General features: G+C 38.2%; 1 protein-coding gene across 6 annotated transcripts in view; it reads left to right on the forward strand.

Moving 5' to 3' along the window:
* Positions 1-23,646, forward strand: part of WNK1 (WNK lysine deficient protein kinase 1) — a 107,114-nt gene that overhangs the window by 13,781 nt on the left and 69,687 nt on the right. For all 6 annotated transcript variants that reach the window (XM_075051087.1, XM_075051088.1, XM_075051089.1 and 3 more), the window contains exon 2: positions 22,866-23,038. In XM_075051087.1, the coding sequence (XP_074907188.1) occupies positions 22,866-23,038 (173 nt within the window). The remainder of the gene's footprint in view (positions 1-22,865; positions 23,039-23,646) is intronic.

The following is a 23,646-nucleotide window of genomic DNA, read 5'->3' on the forward strand; positions in this document are numbered from 1 at the left end:
ACAACTTTGCAGAGTATTGCTGTCCCAAGTGTAGAGATGTTGGGAAAATTCCTGATGTACCTGTGCTATAAATGGTTTCTGCTTGATAAACGCATACTGTAAAATCCTGTTATTCCTTGGCATCTAGGAGAAAGCATCCTTAGATTCTAAACCATGTTAAGTGATAGGGTTTTGAATTGGAGGTTGCTGATAAACTGATTCAGAAGAATCCGCAAGAACTCTAGTAGTCCTTTTTTCACATATGAAAACTAACACTAGTGCAAACAGTAATTATTGCAAATGGCGAAGCAAAGAAATGGTTCAGTTTTGTGAAGAAAGCTTAGGTAGCTTTAGATTAGGTCAGGCTAACCAAAGGAAGTGAGCCAGGATCTGCTGTGCTAAAGCAGCTAGCTGTACTTTCAACATCAGCAAAATAATTCCCAAAATTCTTTTTGTGGTAGCCTCTGTTATTTACTATTATTGCAAATTGCTGGTTGGTGTTCTGAATTGTTTAACTGAAGGTTTGTTTCACTACAGTTCTTCAGTGGTTTAACCTCTGTCAGAAAACAGTTGTGGCTTCTAATGTGGCAGCTTATAAGATAATACTGAATTTCTAAAGTATGCTTGTATTGTGTGATTTTACTGTTGTATCGCATCCAAGACTATGTGTTGCTCAACTTCTGATCTTGATAACTTTTTGCAACAAACCACGTGGTTTGGGTAAACTTGTAAAATTTGAAGGAGAGCAACTACTTTATCTAAAATCACTGATAAATACCAGGTAATGACGCAACTGATAGGCATGTTAACTAAGTTGGTGTGGATGAGTGCAGTTAAAAAGCAGCAGGCTGTAAGCGTAGTGATGTTTTAAGTATATTTCACTTAAGAGGATTATGAAATCTGAGGAAGTTGGCATTGGAATTTAGAATGGAAAGAATGAGTTGGTTGATGATGTAGAAAACTATTTTCCACTTTCCCTTTGACTTCTGTCCTTATCTTCTCTGGCAATAATATGCAGGGAAATGGTATCTTTTGTTTTTCTTGTTCCTGTGTGGGAATGGTCATTGTTCTTGCTTCTTACCTGTTCCGGAAGTATTCTCATTCCTACCCCCCCAACAAAACACTGTATCAGTCATTGCCAATGTTGGGGGTTTTTTGCTTTATTTTCTAACTTTGGCCTTCCTGAATCCTCCTGTGGTTCCTGTATAAGCCATCTGGCAAAGCAAGGATTCCTTCCCCCACCCCTCCCCGCCGGCCTCTTTGCATTCTGGAACGAAGCAGAATTTGTATCTGTGTCTGTGTTCGGCTACCCTGTGTAAAAGAATAATGAGCATGCCTAAAACCTGCATCTAAATTTTGACTCCTGGAGCTGCCTTCTTCCAAACTTAGATTTTCCAGCTGGTAAATCAATCTTATCCATGGAAATGTGCTTACGGTTCTCTTGGGGAATTTGCCTTATATTCTTGCCTTCTCCCTTCCCCCTTCTCAAGCCAAATCTCTTTCCAGGAAGGGAAAAAAATCCGTGGACTAGATTGAGCTTCAGCTGAATAGGGTGTCTCATTTCAGATACACTTTCTGCTGCTTCTCAAATGACCAAAACATAAGTGACAGCTGAGTTGTCTGTTTGTTGTGGGTCAAGGGCAGTCCAACTCAGCAGTTTCCCTTTCCTCTTCCCTGAGTTTTGTTTGGAAGCACTAGTGATTTGCCATTCTCTATAGTCATCGTCTTGTCCTGAAGACCAGATGGAAATACGTCAGTTGTTTCATGTATAAATACTCAGTCCAACAGCTGTGAGTTTATCAGGAGTCACTGGGATCACAAGTTGGTGACCAAATTGTTAGTTTAGAGGGCCTTAAGCATTACTCTAACTTGAAATAAAGCTGTACTATGAAACTGTTGGAAACAGTCTAAGACTCACTGAAAGAAGGAGGAATAAAGTTGAACCACTTGAAAGCAAATTCCTTTTTCAGGTGAAGTTAAAATTATTTTTCTAGAGTATTGCAGAAGTCCTCTTATACTGATGATAATGTTTCAGCCACTGATGCTGGATTTTACTGATGCTGTTCCTAAAGTAGCTAAAAGGATTGCTCTGAAATCTTCTAATTGTCTCTTTTCCTTTTGTAGTTTTATTAGGTAAGAACATTTATCCAGACAATTAGGCAGTGGTCTTTTGGCCAGTTGATAATCCTCAGTCTGTGTTTCAATATGGATTTCTAGCAAAAAAGCTGAGATACCTGATGTGATCCTAGCTAACAATGAATCAAATGTAATGAGATTCATAATAAATCTACTTGACAGTGATAATTAAGGGGGTTAACTTGACTTTGCAGGTTGCAGAGGGCTTTTGCTGCCATCCATGTGCAAATAAGCCTTGATTTATTCCAGTAATAATGAGAAAGGGGGGGTGGAAGTCTGCCAGTGGCCATTGGCTATTTGGTTGCAAAATGCGATGTGTTGCATGGGCTGCTGAGCATAATGTGAAACAAAGTGCCATAAAAAAAACTTGAGTGCTAAGTACATGACTGAAAAAACACTTTAATGGGAGAATGGGCATGGTCATTAACTTAAAATAGCTTCTCTGCAGAAAACTATCGTAAAGCAAGATTGTAGTTCATGACTAGTGAAGACAGCGGTGTATGGGAGAAACTGAATTGGAAATAAAACAAAAATTTGCAATACCTACAGACTTATGCTTAAAAAAATAATCCCAAACCACAGGGAAATTGGCCATGTGTTAGTTGAACCACCTGCTTCTCAAACCTTGAGAGGAGTTGTGCCTGTTCCTCTAAAAAGCTTTCTAGTTCGAAGGTGTACATGAGGTATTTTAAACATCTGTGGTTAACAATTCTAGACAATGGAACAATAAATGCAATTGACCACACTGTTAGCTCCTAGTTTCTGTAGGCCTCAAAAAAACCCACCCCCCCCCCCAACCCCCCCCCCAACCGACCCCCCAAAACCCAAACCAAACAACCCCAAACCTCAAAATAAAACCCCCAGACATTGTCTGGTTGAGTTGCTTTGTCTGCATAGATCTCACTTTTGCTTCCAGGTACGTTGTGTTTCAGAAATGGTTTTCTTCTGGCTTGCAGAATTCACTAATGGAGTGCCTGTATGACAGAAGCCCTTGCAACCAATATGAAAGAGGTGATTCTAGTGGGAGTTAGGGAGGCTGAAGCTGTTCTGGAGTCCTTTAATGAGGATTTTGTGGCCTTTGAATTGCATGTGTCCTTCAGGGAAGAGTTCTGTTGTGTTTGAATCCATGCAGTTGGTCTAGATAATGGGAACTGAGAGCATGCTTTTCATTGATGTATTGATGGTGTTTATGGATATATATTTTTTAAAAAGTTAGCAACTTCCTTGCTTGAGAATCATGATGGACTTCAGTTCTCCCTGTGCTCTGACTTACTATAAAATGTGTTGTCTGGGATAAGTCATATTCTGAGAAATATTGGTGGTTTTTCTGCTGTATATTGGTGTGTGATCTCTTGCTTTGGTGTCAAAGCACTAGGAAGTCTTTCATCTGGAACCTCATCTGAATCGCCATTTTCTAGTTTAGTGTCAGGTTTACGGTTTGAGGGTCTGGGAGTCATGAGTGTGTGCTCTTGGAAATAGCAAGTATAGCTGTTAGCCTGGCTGTCTTTGTGGGTTTTGAACAGTCTGTTAGACATGGTAGGATAACAAAATATCTTGAGCCTTGAATGACAACTTCTGTCAAGCAGAGATCAAGAGTTGTGGTGCTATGCACTTTATCACATCTTGGGACACATTAATTAAAGATAAGAGGGGTTGACTGTATTATTGGGGAAACTGAGCTGAATTAATTTGCCTTTTTATCAGTTTAGTTTCACTTTTTTGTAAGCATCCGTGGCTATTACTTTTGGTTTTTAGTTCTTCCTGAATGGTGGAAATGCAGAGGCTATTTGTGTCTAGCCACATGCCCACATTACCCCAGAGTATCTAATAGGACTATGACTGGTGATGGTATAATTTGGAGACTCCAAATAATAGCACATTTTTGTTTGGTTGTTTTTTTCCTGTTCCTCTTGAAATACTTACCGTGATTTTTTTTTTTTCTTAAGTGTCCCTACATGATTCCTGCTGTAGTGTCTATGGAAAAAAAGTTTGATTGGATGAGGAGTCTTCGTTTCATCTGTCTTGTATCTTGGCTTCTAATTCAATGTCTGACCAGCACTAACGATATTGTATAAGCTAACTATAGGGACCCAGATGGTTATTGCATGACAAGTATGCCACTTTCCCTGAAAAAAGTGGTACAGAAGAAACTTAAGAACAGAAGGTGGCTTACCGGTAGACTTGAGTGGCACTTCAGCTCCTTTCCATAGTTGTTACTGATGTGGGGCAATATTAGGTTATTGTGCCTTATAGGTTGTGGATGTCAGGTGTGGTTTTCTTTGATCCTGAGGGTCAAGAAGTGTATTGTCTAGTCTCCTATCTTGCTGTTTCTTCTTACCTTCTCCAAAGGAGTGAACTTTTCTGAAATCCATACTGGATTACTTGTGGATCTAATTTGGATATTGCAGCTGTGGAGCTTTGGATAGAAAACACCTTCTGAAGTTACTAAACAGTAGTTTAAAGGACTGAGCTTTATGTGTTATGTTTGGAGTGGTGCTGCAGAAAACACAACCTGTAGAGCATTAATAGTTTTCTGATTTTATTCAGAAAAGGATCTTGTCATGAAATGGAGTGGTTTGGACTGCTTAAGGAATCACCTTCAAGGGTATCGGCAAAAAAATATTGAATGGTAATTTATAGAAATGCGCGACTTCACAGAATTCGATGGCAAGGTTCACTCTATTACTTAATACATGGATGAAATGTACAAAGGAAAATTAAGTTAGAGTCAAACTAAAACTATGAAACTGATGATGCAAAAGGTTAAGAGAGAAACATACAGAGGAAAATAGGGTTAGAATTGATTTAACATGATTGGTACAGAGATCGGGAAGGTAAAAAGGTAGGGGAGACCCTCCCATTGAGTCATGAGGTTCAGAGAAGACCCCCTTGCTTTCTAAACTCCTATCGGAGTCTAGGTGCGGCTGGACCAACTCCTAGTCCCAGACTTGGTCAGCGGTTTATATCTAAATCGTGAGTATAATAGCGGCCTGAGATTCATTCACAGTTCAGTGAAGTTCACAACAGTAACTTATGTATAGATTTGAAAAGCAGTATTTGTAATATTCTTGCTATAGAATATTCAGGTTAGTACACACACATGCACAAAGGCACTAAGAGAGAGAGAGAGAGATAGATATATATATAAAAGCAAGTAAAAGAGGTATACCTGTTAAAAATTCCCCTCGAGTTCAGTGAAAATATTCACATTGAATGCTTTGGCATCTTTCTTAGTGGGTGAAGGGTTGAGCCTCAAGGAATGAAGAGTATCAGCCCAAGTCTTGTTGGCTTTTGGCGACGGACCTCCAATCTTCGCAAACTGAAGATTTTGTGAGCTTTGAGAGGTGTCCAACTCAGAGGGGGATGCTTGTCGCAGCCCGCTGTGTCCAAGAGAGCTCAAAGGGTCTCAGTACTGCTGTTTATAGGTTTGTGAGATGTTTGGCTTTACTCATCAGCAAGTTACTGGGATTTCAGTAGCACTGGTACTGTTTCACATGAGTTATGATTCAGATAAGGAAGGCTCCAAGGCTGTTGGAGAATGAGTTAAGATTCAGATATGGGATGCTCCAAGGCTGTCAGGAGAAGACTGAGATGTGTCCCAAGGTTGTCAGGAAATGACTAATTATCCCTACTCCTGTCCCCAGCCTCAGCCAGGCAACAGGAGTCCTTGGTATGGTCAGTGCAGGTCTCTGTCTTAGCCATGCAAGAATATCTGGCATGGTCAAGGGATGCTTAACTGTCCAACTCATTACACTCATGCTAAGGCCTAGCAAGACTTCCTGAGTTTGTAGATCAGCCGAGAGAGGGGGAAGAGCTGCACCACCACAGATCTGCAAATGGAGCAATAGTTGCTGTTAGCTCTTTTCAGTAACTCTATTCTAAAAGCATTAGAGGAGTATGCTCTTGTGCCGAGTAAGTAAAAATCCAAGCATTATAGTAGCAGTGAGATGAAGTTGCAAAAGAGAAGTTGTTTTGGGGACTTACTTGGGTGAAGTGACATGAAGAGACATCTTGCTTACTTTTGCAGCCCCTCTGGGTGTTGCTGGCAAAAATCCTACCCCAACAACTTAATATTTGAACATTCAGTGCACGATTTGGTAACAATGCTTAAAGTGATGGTTAAAATTATCATTAAGCTGTATATAACTGAATGTTTTTTTCATTACCGTCCATCAGTTGGCATAACGTGCAAGCTGATACCTGTTTTGCTTCTTCCGAAAGTGTGGAAATTCACGTATTTGTCTTTCATGTTCTTGATGGGCTGGATTCCTTCAGTAGAACTGCTGACCTTAATCTAAGGGACAACATGTATCTCTTTCCATAGGAGCTCTATCCTTGTCAGTCACTGGCAATACTCTTAAAATAAATTTTGTCTAATGCCATGAAACCTTTTGGTTTTAACCTGGACTGTAGTGAAATGAAAAGAGTCTGTGTGTCAGAGTCCAGAACTGAGAAATCGGTTGTATATATTGTTGTAATACTCTGAGTAAGTGTAGCGCAGGTGATGCATGTGCTTAACGTGAACGTACATCAGGTGTTTTTTCCTCTTGGCAGCATGAATACAGTTCACTCATCCAGTGTTGAGATGTGGTTTCCTGAACTCAGTTACTGTACTTTTTGGACTGCACAGTCAATCAAGCAGATTGAGATCAACTTTATAGCATAAGTATGTAACTTTCCTGGAGTTTGCATCTGTAATGGTCTGCAATTTTGCAAGTTGATAATGCTTATATTTACATAGTGGTCATCTACTTCTTAAATTCTTTACCAGGACACATGGGACTAATACATTAGGTAGCAGCACTTAAGTTTGATTCCTGTCATAAGATCCTGCTTTCAGTGGGTGTGTACCTTAACCAGCTGGGCTGCAAGTTTTCAAGCCAAGTGTCTGTCTTGAGCTTAATTTTTTAAGAAGCTTTGGCCAGGATGGTACAGATGCTTCAGAGAAAAGCACTTGCTTTGTTGCATCCATTGGCGCCTTAAGCTTTTGTACTTCAGAGTTGTGAAGCAGGGACCTAAAAGCAGTGTTGAGACAGGTAGGTTGTCTTTAGGCTGAGGAAGTATTTCCAAGTAAATAGTTTTCAGATAACAAAGCTTTAAAATAAGTGACACTTTCCAGATTAGACTTACTTGGAAACTATCTTTTTTAAACTCTAAAGACTTGATCCATGTTCTAGCCTGCCAGTAGTCCGTGTTAGCATCCATATGATGCCATATGAAGCAGTTTGTTCAACTTACAATGTGTGTTGGCTTTATGTTTTAGAAATGTATAATTACTTTTTGTACAGCAAGTCAAACCTTCAGGATGGGAAATGCAAGATAAAAAGCTATACAGTCAGTTCCCTTGTTTATGTTGCAACTGTTTAAGCTAATAAAGTTTAATATCCTCAGAAATGGCTTGCTTTATCAGGACATAAGTTTCTCTGGAGGAATATGAATTGAAGTTTTCAAGTAGAAAATCTTTTGTGGAACAGCAGCCTCTATTTTTACAGGAGCAGCAGACTTTACAGCTATCAACCTCAGTGTTCAGATGGTGGAGAACTAGCTTTGATACAATCAGTATGTTGTAGTTGGTCTGATGCAAACATCTATGAAGATATACTGCTCAAATGGCTTTAGTTATAGTAAATTCAGATCTTGCAAAGTGAATTTTTTCATTATTTTAAAGGCAAATGCCTTTGCCAAAATCCATCTGCTTTCACACAAGCTTTGAGGGGAAAAATGATACACATAGAATGGAATATATATATATATTTCTTTTTTTACTAGATTTGGCAATTATCTATACTTTCCTGTCTAATGTATTTTAAAATACAGGAGTTTGTATGTTTACAGTTTGGCCTTTTAAATACCTTTTGGATTTTTCACATCAAATTGGATTCTTGATGTTCAGGGTTTAAGTGAAATAGGGTCACCAGCGAACACTGTTGCTACACAGACTGCAGAGTTAAAGAAATGTTTGTGGTGTGGGTTGGGTTTTTTTGGTTTGTTCTTTTTTGTTGTTTTTTTTTTTTTTTTTTTTTTTAGTTATAGTAGTCATGATTGTGCAGGGGGAGGGGAAAAATAAAAGTCCAAAGAAATGTATGTAAATGAAACAAGTGCAAAAAATCTAAACAGTCTAAACATAGCTATAATCAGAGTAGTACTTGACTACTTTTACTTTTGTTCTAGTGTTTAGTATCTAGCATGCTGTATGGGAATTCCTTTTTAATTAGCTCAGAGCCAGGTCTGAGGTACATCTAATGTTGTTTGCCCCTCCTGGGAAATGGAAACTTGAAAGCACTTTGGAAGGAAGGGTTGGCAGGAGTTTATAATAGGAAAAGGCAGTTATCCCTTGGATTACATGGAAATTGTTCCCTCTGATTTTCAAAATGAAATTCTGGGTACTTGTAGCCATAGTCTTTTCTGTGGTCTTAAGATTTCACTATGTTCTTAAGACGCCATCCAATTTCACTGTCTGTCTTTGGAAAGAACATGAATTTTAGAGAAGAGGATCCTATTTCTACGAAGCTGATCACTGCCAATAGGTCTCTTGTGAAGTCCTTTATTTAGACACAAGCATACTGAAGTTGGTTGAGATAAGAAGAGTTAATAGTGGCAGAAATTTCAGTTTCCACCTTACAGCCATATATGCGTGACTAATTCTGAAATCGAGTCGTTTGGACTGAGTCAGCAATTTAGTACGTTGAAAGTGCTCAGGCTATCTCGGTTTGGTTTGTAATTGAGCATTAATTTGTTCTGCAGATGTAGAGCCAAACTGATTGGTTATGTGAACCTTCAACAGAAGGTGACTAAGTATGGACCAGGTCTATCTGAGAAAGCATACTTTGAAATAGGAAATTACAAGAAAGTTTCTGTAAGATTCTACATGTGTTAGAAGCGTAGGAAAGATTAAAATAGCATCAAAAAACTAGCAGCCTCTGTAGCCAAAGTGCTCAGGGCAAGAGCAAGTGGGGGGGAACTGCAGTTCTTTGTTTGCAATGCAGTCTGGATTTTATTACTTGCAAAGTGAAATCACAAGGGGGAATGTCTGTTTCTGATGGACAGATATGTTGCAACTCATTCTGAAGAAGTTTGTTAATAAATTTTTCAGTCTAACAGCTTTGAAGATGCGACTGTAACTCTGAGACTGATTCATCTGTCCAGCTCCTGCTTATTGGACAGCCTGTTTGTCTCGTCCCTCTTTCAGAACTGCAGGCTGTTAAGCATTGATGCTGGTGCAGTTAATCATAAAGTTTGAGTATTAAAACTTGCTACCCTGTACTCTAATATTATTGCTGGCTACTGAAGCCTATTTCCAATTTTTCTGAGGTGCTGCAGCAGCAGTTTCTTATGCTTGGCCCTCATTTTTGGTAACAATTAGAAAATGAGGAGTGGATAAAGTACTTATCTTCCCTCTCTGCCTTTTTTGTAATAATTCAATTTTGTGGCCAAAACTAAGAAACTTGAAATTCTAAGCACAAAACCCTGTGGTGGTAACAAGAAAACTGTCTAAAGATTTATCTCCTGTTTTGAGGATTTAAAACTATCTAATGACACTTCCACCTTTTGATCCCCTAGCAAAAGAGGTCTTAGAATTGGACTCCCAAGAGACCATTTCACACAGCTGTCCATTGAAAGTACTGAGGTCTCTGTTTGGATCATAGCCATCCTGTGGAAAAATTATTTTTTATTGTAGTGGTAGGGTTTTAAGGATCAAAAATTACAAAGCTACCTGAAACTCTTCAGAAGAAATTGGTGAGGTTCTCATCAATATCTCTATAGATACTAAACATTCAAACATTAGAATTTTGATGGGAGAGTTTATCTTGGCACTTGGATTGTTTCTGAGTTAATTGAAGAAAATGTGGGAGTGGCAACAGAGGATGGGCAAAGGAACTGGTTCTCAGGTGCTTCCAGACTGCTGCTTATATGGACTTCGTCCTGCTTCTACTCACATCCTGTTGCCTGGTAGTTGCACAGAAGGCTCTTATTCTGAAAACAAATATGGCTGCTCTATGAGATATCTGTCCAAAGACCTGTCTGGGTCCTGTCTCTGCCTGGTGAAAAAGGGGTCTTGTGCAGCCTTGGTTGTCTGAAGAGTGGGGAAAGATAATTCTTGACTGACTTTTCTAGCAAGAGTAAGCCTGTGTACCTGTTAAAGTAGTAGTAACTAGTAGATTTGAGACTAAAACCAGGTACGAGTGTCTATTACCTTTATGATACTGTGTTTACCTTAATTAAAATTGTTTTACTGGGATGTTGTTTGGGGTTGTGTTTAGGAATTCAGTTTAAACAGAAATACAGAATGTCTCAAACCTACTTACCCACTCTTAACTCCGCAGAAATGTAGTTTTTGCCACTGAAGCAAGGGATGTAGTACCAGAACACTTGTGCAGCTTTTCTGACAAACCACTTTCATATGAATTCCAGTTTCCATGGCTTCTTGTGTATGCAGACTTGCTGAACATGTAAGAGTGTGTTTCAAACTGAGCCACGGTGCTAAAAATGCTTTCAGATAACTTTTTGGCTAAGGAAACTTTTTCAATGTTAAATGTGATTAATAATTTTGGTATATGATGCACAGAACATGGGATATTTTGCTGTATGGAAAGAGTATTTGAATCTTTTAAACTTTTTTTTTGGATGATGCTCTTTAGTTCACAACTAAAATTAATTTTAAACTGCAGGTAGAGTTCTTCAGTGTGACAAAGTAGGTAAATTGAAAACAAGGAAGCCTGTTCACAGGTCGTGATGACCCATTTAAGGTAGGCCCTTTGGATCATGACATCCTCAGGCATTACAGTTTGTCTTCAAGAAATTCCTTCACTGTTCCTGTTCAAACAATTGAAATAAAGTGGCACCAGACCAAGGACAGACAACTACGTGACTGAAGCACAATGTAATGAGAAAGACTTTTTGGATAAGCTGTAACAGTTTGAATAGTTGATTCATAGTAGGTTGTGGTGAGTATCTGAGGTCTTCTAGGTCATGGTTGGTCTTCTGGCAGTGCAAAATATTCCCAGTAGTATTCTTCAGAAAACAAACTTACTTTAATACAGAATAGCCTTGCCAATGACAGTACTACCATATGTAGTCCCCAGATTCCAAGAAGAAAATCCTGAATATTCATCTTAAGCTTCCTCTAGCACTTTTTCCTATCTGTCTGCTTTGAATCACCTTGGAGATTACTCTGTTGATAATCTTTCATCTCAGCTGTTTTACAACACTAAATTTTAGTTGTCAAAGCCTTTTCTTGCAGGTCAATCCAACACTTAAGGGTTTGGGGTTTTTTTTCAGCTTCTATAAAGATAGTACTTTTATGTCCAAAGTGTGCATATTACTACCTTGATTTACCATACAGCAAAACATTTGCTGTTTTTATGTATTGTATCCTGTGTTGCTTTAGGTAATAGGAGCTGACTGGTCCCTTCATCTGCATTTCAATTACACTGTGTTTTCTCTTACATTTTAACTCATTTTAAAATTATTTAGGGTTGAACTGTAAAGACAATTTTGCTTCTGGATGCAGAGTATGCTTCATCATACCAGTATTCTTAGTTGTTCATCCTACCACTTGCCTACTGTTAAATATTTGTTTTCTTTCTCCTGACTCAACTATGCTCAATTTCCTTGCTCTGTGAAAGATAATGTGCATATTTCTAAATTTACATATTAGTGGTACATTTGATACTGTCTGAAATGTTTCTGACTTTGTGAGTAACTTTTTAGATATACATCTTGTATGGTGTTTGCCAAGGAAGATGTACATAGTGTGTTGTAAACATAGGTGTCTCGAATGTATGTGGTTATCATTAAGGAAGTCTACATTCAAGGGATGCAAGAACCTGATTTCGTAAGTCAACCTGTCAGGTAAGCATGGAAAAATTATTACTGTTTCCCTTTATGAGAAGCCTGAGATGAAGATGGGCATTCTGGTAGATCACAGGAAGACTGCATCATTGATGCAGTGAGGCTTAAAAAAGGTCAAGTGCTCTTCCATTGTGTTTTAGGACTTTCATGTTTGTAAAATGCTAGTACTAATACTAGTATTTATGCAAGGTATTCTTGAGACCTCATCTAGAACGCAAAATTTGGTCACCCCCTAAAAATCACTGTTTATGGAACTCTTTAGTCTTTCCCTACAGGAGATCCCTTTTTGATTTTGTCTGTCTTGCAAGAACATGCAGAACACCTGGCAATTATTTGAGGGGTTTATTATGAATCCCTAAAAGATCACTGAGTGAGAGATATGCCTCTGAATGAGAGATGTCTGGCATAGAGTTCTCTAGTGATTATTGTAAGGATTTTCTGCCAGTACTTGGCCTACACTTCTTATGTCATCCTGTTATAACTGATAGTAATCCACAATTTTGTAAATTAAATGAAGTAGTTTTTTCAGATGTGTTTGCAGAAAAAGAAGCAAAGCTGGAAAGGGTAACTCCTCTAGTGTAATCAGGCTGCATATGCAATATGTGTACCAATGTTGTATGTAAACTTGAAACTAACGTGTACTATAGGCTGATGCGAGTTCATTTTGCAACTGGAGGAGTGCAGGGGGTAACCTTGCAGGGACTGCTGCTTAAATAATTGTGTAGGCAATTTGAGTTTATTGGCTCTAGGCTTTATGCTGGGATTTTTGCAAGGGAACTAGTCAGAGGCACAGGAATATTACTAGTTATTGTGTACCTCCTACTTTGATCATTATTAGTAAATATTTGGAGTCATCTTGACACTTCTGCATGGTTTCCAACCAGCATATCGATGCAACTTTTCAGCATACTGAAAAGTGGATATAGCTAACTCTTCCCCTTTGCCAGTAGCTTTGTGAAGTATATAGGATGAAGAATTGTGATATGATTTTGATTCTTTAAATTGATTTGCCTTTTATCAGAATTGGTTAAGGGTTCACCTTAATGTTCTAGACACCTTAAGGTACCTACTCATAAAAGGACTCTTAGAGTCATACAGAAATATGTGAGACAAAAAGAGCTACCGTTGTTCTTTTGATGCAATGAGTTAATAAATCTATAAGGTAACCAGAATGTATTGTGGAGGAGGCTTTTTTCCTGCAGTATTGTCATCTCCTGAATGGAGAATTGGATTTTCATAGTAAAATTAAACTGAGATGATTGGATGTACCTTTTCCCTCTCGCTGACAAAGCAATCAATTCAGTACAAAATGAGAATTGACATGAGCTTCAAAACTTTTAATGAGACATCTGAGCCAAGTGATGAGATGGTCCAGCTGGTTAATAGCTCATCAAGAATTCAGTTCAGCTAACACTTCAATTCTGTAATAAGCTGTATGTAATAAACATAAGCCTTATTGTGAACTGGTATCAGAAAGCAAACTTATCCATTTGTCTTCCATGGATCAAATAGCAATTTTAAAGTGAAAATAAATAGATGAGCTCTGTGTTCTAATACTGATTATTTTTGTACAGCCCAGCATTTTTATTACTCTCCCTTATGTTCAGCCTCTCAGGATGCATAAATCGAATAAAACTTTTAGCCATCTTTTTTTCCAGACTTCTGTGTAAGGAAACAGAAATGCTGCTTAAAGCAACCCTAGAATAGAAATGACTGAAGCCTAAACAGTTGCTTGCCATTCTTAGGCCAGATTCCTGAGGACATGAGAGATTCCAGAGGAGGTCATGTCTAAGCTGTAGGTTTCTTATCTACTGTTTAAAATTTTTCTCTTACTGGTTGTGTGGAGAGCAAAGAAAAATATATAATTGATTTGATAAAGTATGAGTATAGTTCTTAATTTACTCTGAAACTGCTATGTAGTTTTCATGGCTGTATGCCGAAGACTGCAAGTTTCCCAAAGGAAGTTGTGGTATTAGGCAATGTACTGATTAGTCTTAGTCATTGTTTTCTTCGGAAGTGGAATTTGGTTCAGTTCTTCAGTTTGGCCTACTTGCGTTGCCTATGAATATTTGTGCTGATGTGAGAGAGTGGGGAGAGGAGCAGTAGTACAGGCTTGTATTAATGTGTATATTCACCCACAGCCCAGCTCTGGAAGACAAGCTAGTAATCCAGTAGAGACTCAGGTGGTACAATTTTGCTGATGTTTGATTTTCATGGGAAAAGTGAGGTGCTTTACTGCCAGGTATGTCATATTCCTGCTTCTTAAAATTTAAGTGAAAAAACTAAAAATCTATACTGGCTGAATTCTTTGGAAGCCTGTCAACAGACAGACTTTTTTAGCCCTTTTGGAGGCGTACAGGTTCTCTTCTCTTTCATTATCTTTTCAAGAGGGACTTGAGGTGCAGCTGGCTGCCCCAGTCTTTAAGCAGCATGCTTGCATCTGTCTGTCTCTGGTAAGTACTGGGCATGAGCCTTCTATCTAGTATTGCGCAGGGTATTGAAGTGCATTAGTGTAGCAGTGTAGTCATCTTTGGCATTGCTGAAAATAAAAATTCCCGCAGTGCTACTGTGACAAAAGATAAACTTTGTTATTGGGAGTTGTACTTTAAGATTTCTTGTTACCTTACATAAAGAAGAAACTTCCTGATCTACTGTTGTCCTGCAGAGAAACAAAAGTGTTTTTCTGCTGTTGTGTTCATGATGCACATTGTATTTGCATGCCCCTTACACTTCTGATCCCACTTCTGCCATTTCTTCAGTGTGAGGAAGTGAGGCAGAATGGCTTTGTATCTCACCAAGTTAGTGAGCTCATCTTTGATGCAGTGTTCCCAACTTCCTTTTTTTTTTTTTTTAATAAAAGTATCTTTGGTTTTGTGTGTTCTAGCTATTCCTTACTGCCTGCTTCCTGTAAGCAATAACAATATTAGCAGTAGGCTTGTTCTGAATGATCTTGTGAATTATGGGATACTGGAAACTTCAGGATTTAGCCAACTTTCTTTTTTCTAGCTGAAGACCTGAAAGGACTGTGTAATTGTAACTAGTTACAGGTCAGTTGTGTTTAGTGATGCTAGAACTTGGTGCAAGCAAGCACAAACTTCAGTTCTGATGCCTTTTCTGTTAATCAGGAGACTCTCACTGAGGATGTCTCTTCAAGCATAAGTCTATGACATTGCTGCCACCAGGTGTCTTAGATGCTGCTACTACTACTGCTGGCACAGGTGCTACTGCATATTTAAAAGTGGGAAGTGACCACATCAGAGGAATATAATTATTGGTTGTGTTCTCCCCCCTTCCCCTGTGGTGATGAATCATAGCTTCATCAAAAGTGACAAAACAATTGCAGGATAAAATGGGGAGCGGTGCTAGTATCCTTCAGTCACATAAAGCGGGTTTAGTTGCAGATACTCCCCCTTCATTGTTAAGACAAAGTTGTATTTCTTATTTTCTGAAGCTTACTTGAGTATCGATTGTTTCAGGGTATGTATAATTGACTTATTCAGACAAAATCCTGACTGATGAAGGCTTCTGTCTGTTACCCTTCCGTCTAATCATTGAGAGTTTCATTTGCCTCCTGTTCCTCCTCCTCCCATCAGTTTACCCAAATATCATCTTTGTCAATATATGTGTAATTTGTTTCTTTAATTCTAACCTTTGAGCAGCAGCAATAAACTTGCATACATTTGCTGTATCACTTATCTATATCGATAGAGAAGGAGAAGTAATAGGAGTAAGAGAAAGGACAAGAAGCAATTTTATTTTTTGGTGTGTTTTTAACAGCCTAACTGCATCTTCTGATGAATTTTGTGCTATGCTACTATTGTTGTGCACTGAAATGCCAGAAATGAAAATACAGAAGAGAATGTACAGGTAGATGCTTTTCACTGTGAAACTGTACAACTAATGTGAGTAATCCCTCAACTTTTCACTTAAGTTGACTACTTCTGTACTTTCCTGAAAATTAAAGCATTTTTAATATCTTGTGTAAGAGGAAGCCCACAAAAAAATACGCACCCTGAATCAGGAACTTTAAAAAGCATAATAAATAACTGTTTTAAGCCTAGTCTTTTCCATTGTGTTAGATATGTATACTTTAGTGTTATCTGTTTCAAGGTTGTTTGCATACTCCATGAAGACTGTCTGTAGCTTATATAAAATTGATTCTTCTTGTGGACACTTGCCAAGCAGCAATGTGAAATTGTGGTTTCAGTAAGTAGGTTTTAACTTGGCATTGTGTTTCATTCCATTACCCATCCTCAGGAACTTTTGTCTTCCATCTTCAAACTAAGATGAGGAGGAAAGGGGCTGATCCTTGACCAATTTTCATATTTGTTGCTATACAAGGATGCATTTTGAACAGTCTCTTCCCCCTCCCTTCCTTTTTACTCTGTCTAGTGTTTAACACTGGGAAGTCTGAAGTGGTTTATGTGTTGACATGGATAGATGCAGTTCTTATGCACTCAGACTTGCATTTCTAGGTACCAACTGTGTAATGCTGGATGATTTTTAAGCTCAGTGGATTCTTTGTCGGTATTTTGTTAATCTAGCTCAATGGTCACTGTGCTCTTTTTTTCCTCTTAACTGCTAAATTTTTTCAGGATGAGAACACTGCAGCCCACAAAGCCTCAGTTCCATTAACAGTGTTGAATATCAGAGCGCAGTCTTGCTAGCTTCTCCTCTGATGACCCCTCATTAACCTTGCCTAAAAGGCTTGCAAAGCCTTTCTCATATGCTGCAGAAATGCACACAGAAGAACATTTGTCTCTTCTGTATACTACTTCTTCCTCTGAATAATAGGCTGGGAGCAGCAGTGTCTTCCCCTCAAATTTTCAGACATTTGGAAAGCTTGATGAAATGCTACTTGATGTAACCTCAGCACAGATAGATAATTTACTTTGGTTGTGATTCAGACTACCTATAATTCAGCAGCACTTTGAAGTCTTGTCATGGCTGTACATTTTCAGATCACACCACTTGAAGACAGTTCATTTCTACTAGTTTTTCTAGTGTGCTTTCTAGTGCATTTCTTTGGATAAAAGCTATATAATGTTGCTCTAGTGTAGTTCAAAAAAACCAAACAATGACCCACTAACTATCCCTGCAATATAGCTATGTAGAATTTATGGATCTAGTGGTAGGACATGCAGAAATCTAGTAAACCTGTCTGTAGTATGTAAAATGTCCAGTCTTTCTCTGTTTCCTCTTTACTGGTTATCTTCCTAATTTTGTGGAAGAGGTAACAGCTCTCTAAGTTGTGTAACAGCTCATGCATTGAGCTCTTTTTTTTTTTTGTGTGTGTGTGTAAAATGATCCAGTTTAAAGTTGACCTCTATCACCTGGGAGTCTGCTTATTTGTAGAAGAGGGAGACTGTGGGAAGATTTCTGAGTCAGGTTTGTTTGATTGTGTATAAAGTTTCCCTGACACTTTGGCTATGTTAATTATACTTGATATTAAGAAACAGAAAATCACCTTTGAGGATGTATGGCATGGGTTAGCAGAACTAGTTCCTTCAGTGTAGGCTTTTCTCTTGTTATCCACTTGCTTGGTATCCTGTAGCATGTGTTTGAGAGTGAAGTGCAGTGTGTCTCTTCTGCATAACTGTGTCCATTTAATGCCAGCTGAGTTTTCCTAGAATTTAGCTCAGGCCATTTGGTATTGGTTAGTAAAAATGGACAGAGGAGGCGAGACCCTTAATTGAGCTCGGTCTGAATGAAGATCAGACTCAAATGGCCTGAGCAGAGTATGATGCTTTGCTAAGGCGTCTCTCCTGCTTCAGGTGTCTGAACTAGGCTCTGCAACTGCTTGTGGTAGTGTGATGTGCTTTGCAGATGTGTGGTTTCTTGTCACGACGTTAATAGGACAGAACTCAGGAGGACTGTGGGAAGTTAGAAAGAAAAATGTATGAGAAATTACTCAGTAGACTCAATGGCTATGTGAACAACCTAGTTGAAATTTAAGATTATTTTAGGTGCCAGAAATGTATTTTCTTTCCTCATTAAGGCTGCTGAATAGATATTAAGCCTTGGCTGAAAAAAATCACCAAAGGAATATAGGCATTTTTTGCTGATGAGCTTTTTTTTTTTGTGGCTTGGTACAATAGCTAATCTTGGGGGCGGGGGGTTGTTTTGGTTTTGGGATGGGTTTCTTTGCATTTATATAAGGCACCTAGGTACAGGGATTGAAAGAGGGTTGTAACAGTTCTGTGTGTAATTCGTACTCCTGTAAATGAACTCCATTAGTGAAAGAGTAAGCCTCTACCTGGTTTATCATGAATGACCAGGATCCCTGTTTTACATTGAATAATGTAAACACCTCCGATAGGTCTTTCCTGACCAAAAGAAATCAGAGGGGAAGTACACAGATAAATGGAAGCGACCAAGAAAAGCTTATTGAATTGTTCTGAGCTGAACAATTGTTTCACTTGCTGCCTGTCTCTGTTCAGGCTCCTGGCACTGCAGAACTACAGGTCACGTGCTGGAAGGCCTTGCTGTTTGTCCTGGCTTGTCAAAACAATTTAGTGTAGGTGGAAAGGAATGAATGAAATGAACGGAGTGGGCTTGATGCATCTGTTTCAGTTTGTTCGACGGGCAGCCAGTGATTGGGATGTGACACTTAAGTCCTCTAGGGAAGCTATCAGTTCAGGAAGAACAATGCTGGCCATTTTATAGGATAGTTAAATCCATTTTAGGAAGCAAGCTTTCCTACAGTTTAACAGCTTTGTATATTTTCAAATATTTGGGCTGTATCTGCTCAGCATGTGCTGCTAACTGAGATACAAGAATGTGATTTGCAAACTTCTAGACTTAGGACTCTGTCTTGTCTGCCTAAGGTTGCTTCATTATGGTAAAAAAAAGACTGGGGGAGGAGACAGGGTGTCCATTTTTTAATTTTATTAGTAGCAATTCCAAAACAAATTGGTCTTTGAAGGATAGGATATCAAGCTGTATATTATTAACTGTTCTTAAAGTGGTGGCTTCTTTATAAAATTATTCAAGTTTTCCAGGTTTACAAAAAAGCATCTTATGTGTCTTTCTATTTTGTTTAGTTTCTGGCTGTTTGATTTACAAATATAAAATAAAAATCAAAGAAAACATTAAACTTGTTTAACCAATCTTATACTTTGTGATACTGGAATGTTAAGTTACGAAATCTCTATTTTTGCTTCCAGATGAAAACAGCAAATAAATGCTGAAATGATCCATCTATATACCTATTTAGACTGTGAGTTACAGGAAAAAGGCTGCAGGGGATAGAACTGCTTATTTGATTCACCCTCGAGATAATTTAATCAAATGGAGTGCATATTTTGAATGATAGGCCACAAACTCTTTGCTACCTCTTTAGAGGTGGAGATGGAGCCTGAGGGTCTTACATTCCTGCAGACTCCTGCTCAAAAGGCCACTGTGGAATCTCAGTATTGCCCCAAGTAGCTGCATTGTTGGGAAGACACATCTGGGGTTTTGAGTCTCTTGGGGTATATACTTATAACTGAGGATTTTGAAAGCTGCCCCCTTCCCAAATTCTTGAAAAATGCTCTTATAAATTCTCATGAAGTGATGATGACTTCTTTCTCTCTGCTACAGCTCTGCTGTACAGCAACTTTCTGTGTGGATTTCATGTGTTATGAAGATGTTCTCATTCCCCTGCCTTTCCCCAAGTATTCATACCTAATGTGGCTGGTAGCACCATTTCTCAGTCTCCCAAATTACATAGGGTGCTCTATTTTCTTGCTTATCTCAATATTGTAGTAGCTGCAGCTGCTTAAATTGCATCTTTGTACAAGAAAGAGCATGAAGTTGTCACATTTGCCCATACTAACAGCTCAAAGGATGCCAAAATATATTATTTGGGATGGGCTTTGTTCTAGTTCATCTCTATGCAGTCTGGGAGATCTTACTGTCTAACATGTTTTAAGGTTCTGGTGTATGGAATACTGAAGTTTTGAAAGTGTACTTGTCACTTTTAAATCACATGTTACCTTGTAGGCTAACTCTTTGCACGTTGCATTAGAATGTAGTTTGTACAAGTATAACCAGTCATTGTGTATACAGATTCACTTTCCTGGTATAATTGTACATGAGATCTAATATTTTCCTAAATGGTAGGGTTGTAGGTTTTTTTTTTTAAAATTATATTCACCCTTTTCTATTACCTAGCATTAGTGTTCTTTTAGGGAAAGAATATAAAAAAAACTTACAGATGAGTGTATGGGTTGTGTATCCAAGAAAATGAAGGTAGTTAAAGGTAGCATGCATCGCTAGTCTTAGGAAACAAGTGGCCTCTCTGTCTTTATCTTACAGCTCTGTTTAATGTTCACTTTTGCTGCTGCAGTATGCTACTGAAGGGTGTGATGTTTCCTTGGTTGCAAAAACGTAGCTGTCTTCTCTGGGTGAAATTTGTTGGCCTGTGTTTGTGTCCAAACTTGTCCCACATCATTAGGGCACTGTGACTTTCAAAGAAGTGTTGAATTACTTAGTATATTGTCACTGTCTTGGTGTTTTGTTTTGTTTTTTTTTAACGGCAGCATTGAAGTGTTGAGTGTCCTTTTTAAACGTCACAGATATGTTTGCAGGAACACCATGCTACCATTGATGTGACCAGAAAGAGAAATGAGTCAAAATACGCATGCATGGCCGTTAAGAGTCTGTTCATTGATAAGAGTGATTAGCACTTGTTAGTTTCTATTTGGGGCTGGTAGGCTGGTAGGGAAAACAGAGTAAGGCCCTTAAGGGAGATTAGGTTTACACAGATTAAGATGAGACCTTAATGTCAAGTATAGTCTAAAACTGGTTAGTAATGTTTGTGGTGGATAACTTGTTAGAATGCACAAAATAAAGGGAATTTAATCCAAATGTGTAGCTAAAATCTAGGTTTTGGACAAAAATGAATGTAGGTGTTTATATTATGTAGCTAAATTTAGAAGTGGTATAAAAGTAGTTGTTGCAGCCTTGTTTTTATAACGACCATATATAATAATTGGATTTACAGCTATACACTAGTTTTAAAATGTGTATTGTATGGATCAAATGCAGAGGCTGAGAAGGCTCTGCTTTATTTTTACTCTAAGAATGATTATATTATTGTGATTTTTTTCTATTGCTTGAAGCATTGAGTGTTTCTTAGAAGCATGTATGTATGGTCTGTTGACTGATGTACCTATTGCAGCTCACTGCTGTTCTGCATCACAGCTGTTTGTAGCAGTCAAGATTAACTGGTTTTGAACAGAACTTGTGCTGCCATTTTTATTGTAATGGAAAGAAAGCGATTAGATGGGTAAGACAGCTCAAATGGAAGTATTACTTCCATATTTAAAAAAAAAAAACAACCAACCACCTAAAGAGACATGAATGCTTAATGTTTGCAGAGTGTTTCTGCAGACATGTTATATTGAATTTTGTTTGTGCAAGTATGCTTATGAAGGAGTGAGAAGAGGTGGTAGTGCTAATTTCTGCAGAGTGAAATAGCTGCAGGGTTGAATGCTTTTGATGTCTATAGACTAAATTTGCGAGGATTAAGAATTTAGTATCTTCCTAAGAACTGTAAAAGTATGTGTGTGATTGACATTCGTAGGCACTGGTAATATAGTGATCCCTGAGGTAATTTCAAACCTGTTTTCAAACTTTCAGACTTTTACACTTCTGATAATTGGAGCTTCATCTGGAAATGAAGTTTGTCCATGCCCAAAGATACTCTGTGAACCTCTTAGAAAGGTTTAATGATATAAGTGAATATAGGGTTGTTTAGATACCAGCATGGCTGAATGGTGTTGAGAAAACACATTACCTGTAAACAAATGAAGAGGAATTACTGCCTGGAGGACAGTAGGGAGGTTGTGAGCAGTATAAGTAAACCCTGCATGTTTTTACTACCTCCTTTTAATTGAAAAGGAAATACAAAATTAAGTGACTTAAAATTATTATTCAGATTTCACAAAGAGGTCACTGGTTATTCCTAAATAAATGTCAGAAACAATGATTCTAAAATTCTGGGCTTTAAGTATATCCTGATTTTTTTTTTTTTAAATACAAATTGCATATGGATCCAATTTATGTCAGTTGATCAATCTGACTTGTGTACCAGTGCATTGGTAATGCATTGGTAAGCTGAGAACACTGAGTGGCACAAAGAGGCTGTTTTCTCTTGAGATGTGCAGCTTATTCTGGTAATAGTTGCTCAGAGTCTTGACGATGTCTGATAGCCAGTTGTTGGTAGATAATACAACAGTATTGTCCAAGAATGCTTTTTCATGATCTGTTTCTGGCCAAAAGCTTGCTGTCTCTAGTGTGAGTTATGTTTTTATTTTCCTTGATGCTAGATTACAGGAAACTTGCTCAATCATGAGGTCATGCTTTTAATCAAAGAAAATCCAACTCACTGACTTGTTCTACAGTTACAAGTACATACTATATGTTAGAGAGGTTTGATGCTCTACCCCTATACAAAGGGTTAATCCCATCTGTTACCAGTGGTCTGGATGTTATACACATAGGAATAACTAAAGATTTTTATGTACAACATGAGGGATGCTTTAAATGATCCAATTTAGTCTACTCTTGAACACTTAAATATTTGAAGACATTATATCTCCCTTCCACCTCAGGTCAGGCAATGACTGAATTTATTAGAGAAGGGGAGGAGGAAACAGGAAGAGGAGATAATCTACAGACTTAAAATTTTTACCTCTGAGAGCAATCAGATTGTAAGGAAAAATATATGATAAAAAAGACTGTAATAGAATGTCTTCTAAATAGAGTATTTAAGGGTAATTGCAAACCAAATGGTGTTTAAGGCTGATGATTCTTAGTTGTTCTCTGACTGTACCCAACTGTTTTTCAAGTTGCTGCTTCTCTGAGTAAGAAATAAAGCAAAGTGTTCTGATGTACCTTTTCTTTTTCATTAGGATCGGAAGCTGTCCAAGTCAGAGCGACAAAGATTTAAAGAGGAAGCTGGGATGCTGAAAGGGCTTCAGCATCCCAATATTGTCAGGTTCTATGATTCCTGGGAGTCTACAGTCAAAGGAAAAAAGTGTATTGTTCTTGTGACGGAACTCATGACATCTGGAACATTGAAAACGTAAGTAAATTAAGGCATGTCAAAGCATATAAGAATCATTAACACAAAATCAGAGGACTAGAAATAGATCATATTTCAGAATAGATAAGAACAGAGCCCTTTGCTGAGGGCTAACCTTCTGTAGGGAAATTCTTGTTTAAGAGGAGTCTTACTAGCACTGCAAGGTAGGTATGGTAGAACATCCTTTAAGTTGGCAAGGTTGTCAGATTCTTCCTTGTGATGTCCTAGTAAGCACATGCATAAAACTTTCAGATTTTCAGGGCTCAGGAAGACAATGCCCTATTTTCACTTCTCAGAATTTTTCATTTTCCTCTCCAGCTGCTTTCCATTTAGCATGAGCTGGTTTGCAAAGTTCAAAGCACAAATGAATTCACCTCTTGTGGGAGGTTTTGGGCGTTACTACAGCACAAATAATATGTAAAAATAAAAAAAACCTCTACCACCTACTTGTTTAGCTGAAACTTCACAAAGTAGTACCTAACAAAAATCTGAAAGTATGCAGATGCCTGCAATTTCAACTTGTGAAGTAGTTGAGTGAAACGAGGTCTATTTTTTAAGCCAGAGTTAAAAGTAGACACCGGCAGATCAGACTGCTGCGAGGGCCCTCT

The sequence above is a fragment of the Buteo buteo genome, chromosome 19 (genome assembly GCF_964188355.1).
Source record: "Buteo buteo chromosome 19, bButBut1.hap1.1, whole genome shotgun sequence".
NCBI classification, from domain to species: Eukaryota; Metazoa; Chordata; class Aves; order Accipitriformes; family Accipitridae; genus Buteo; species Buteo buteo.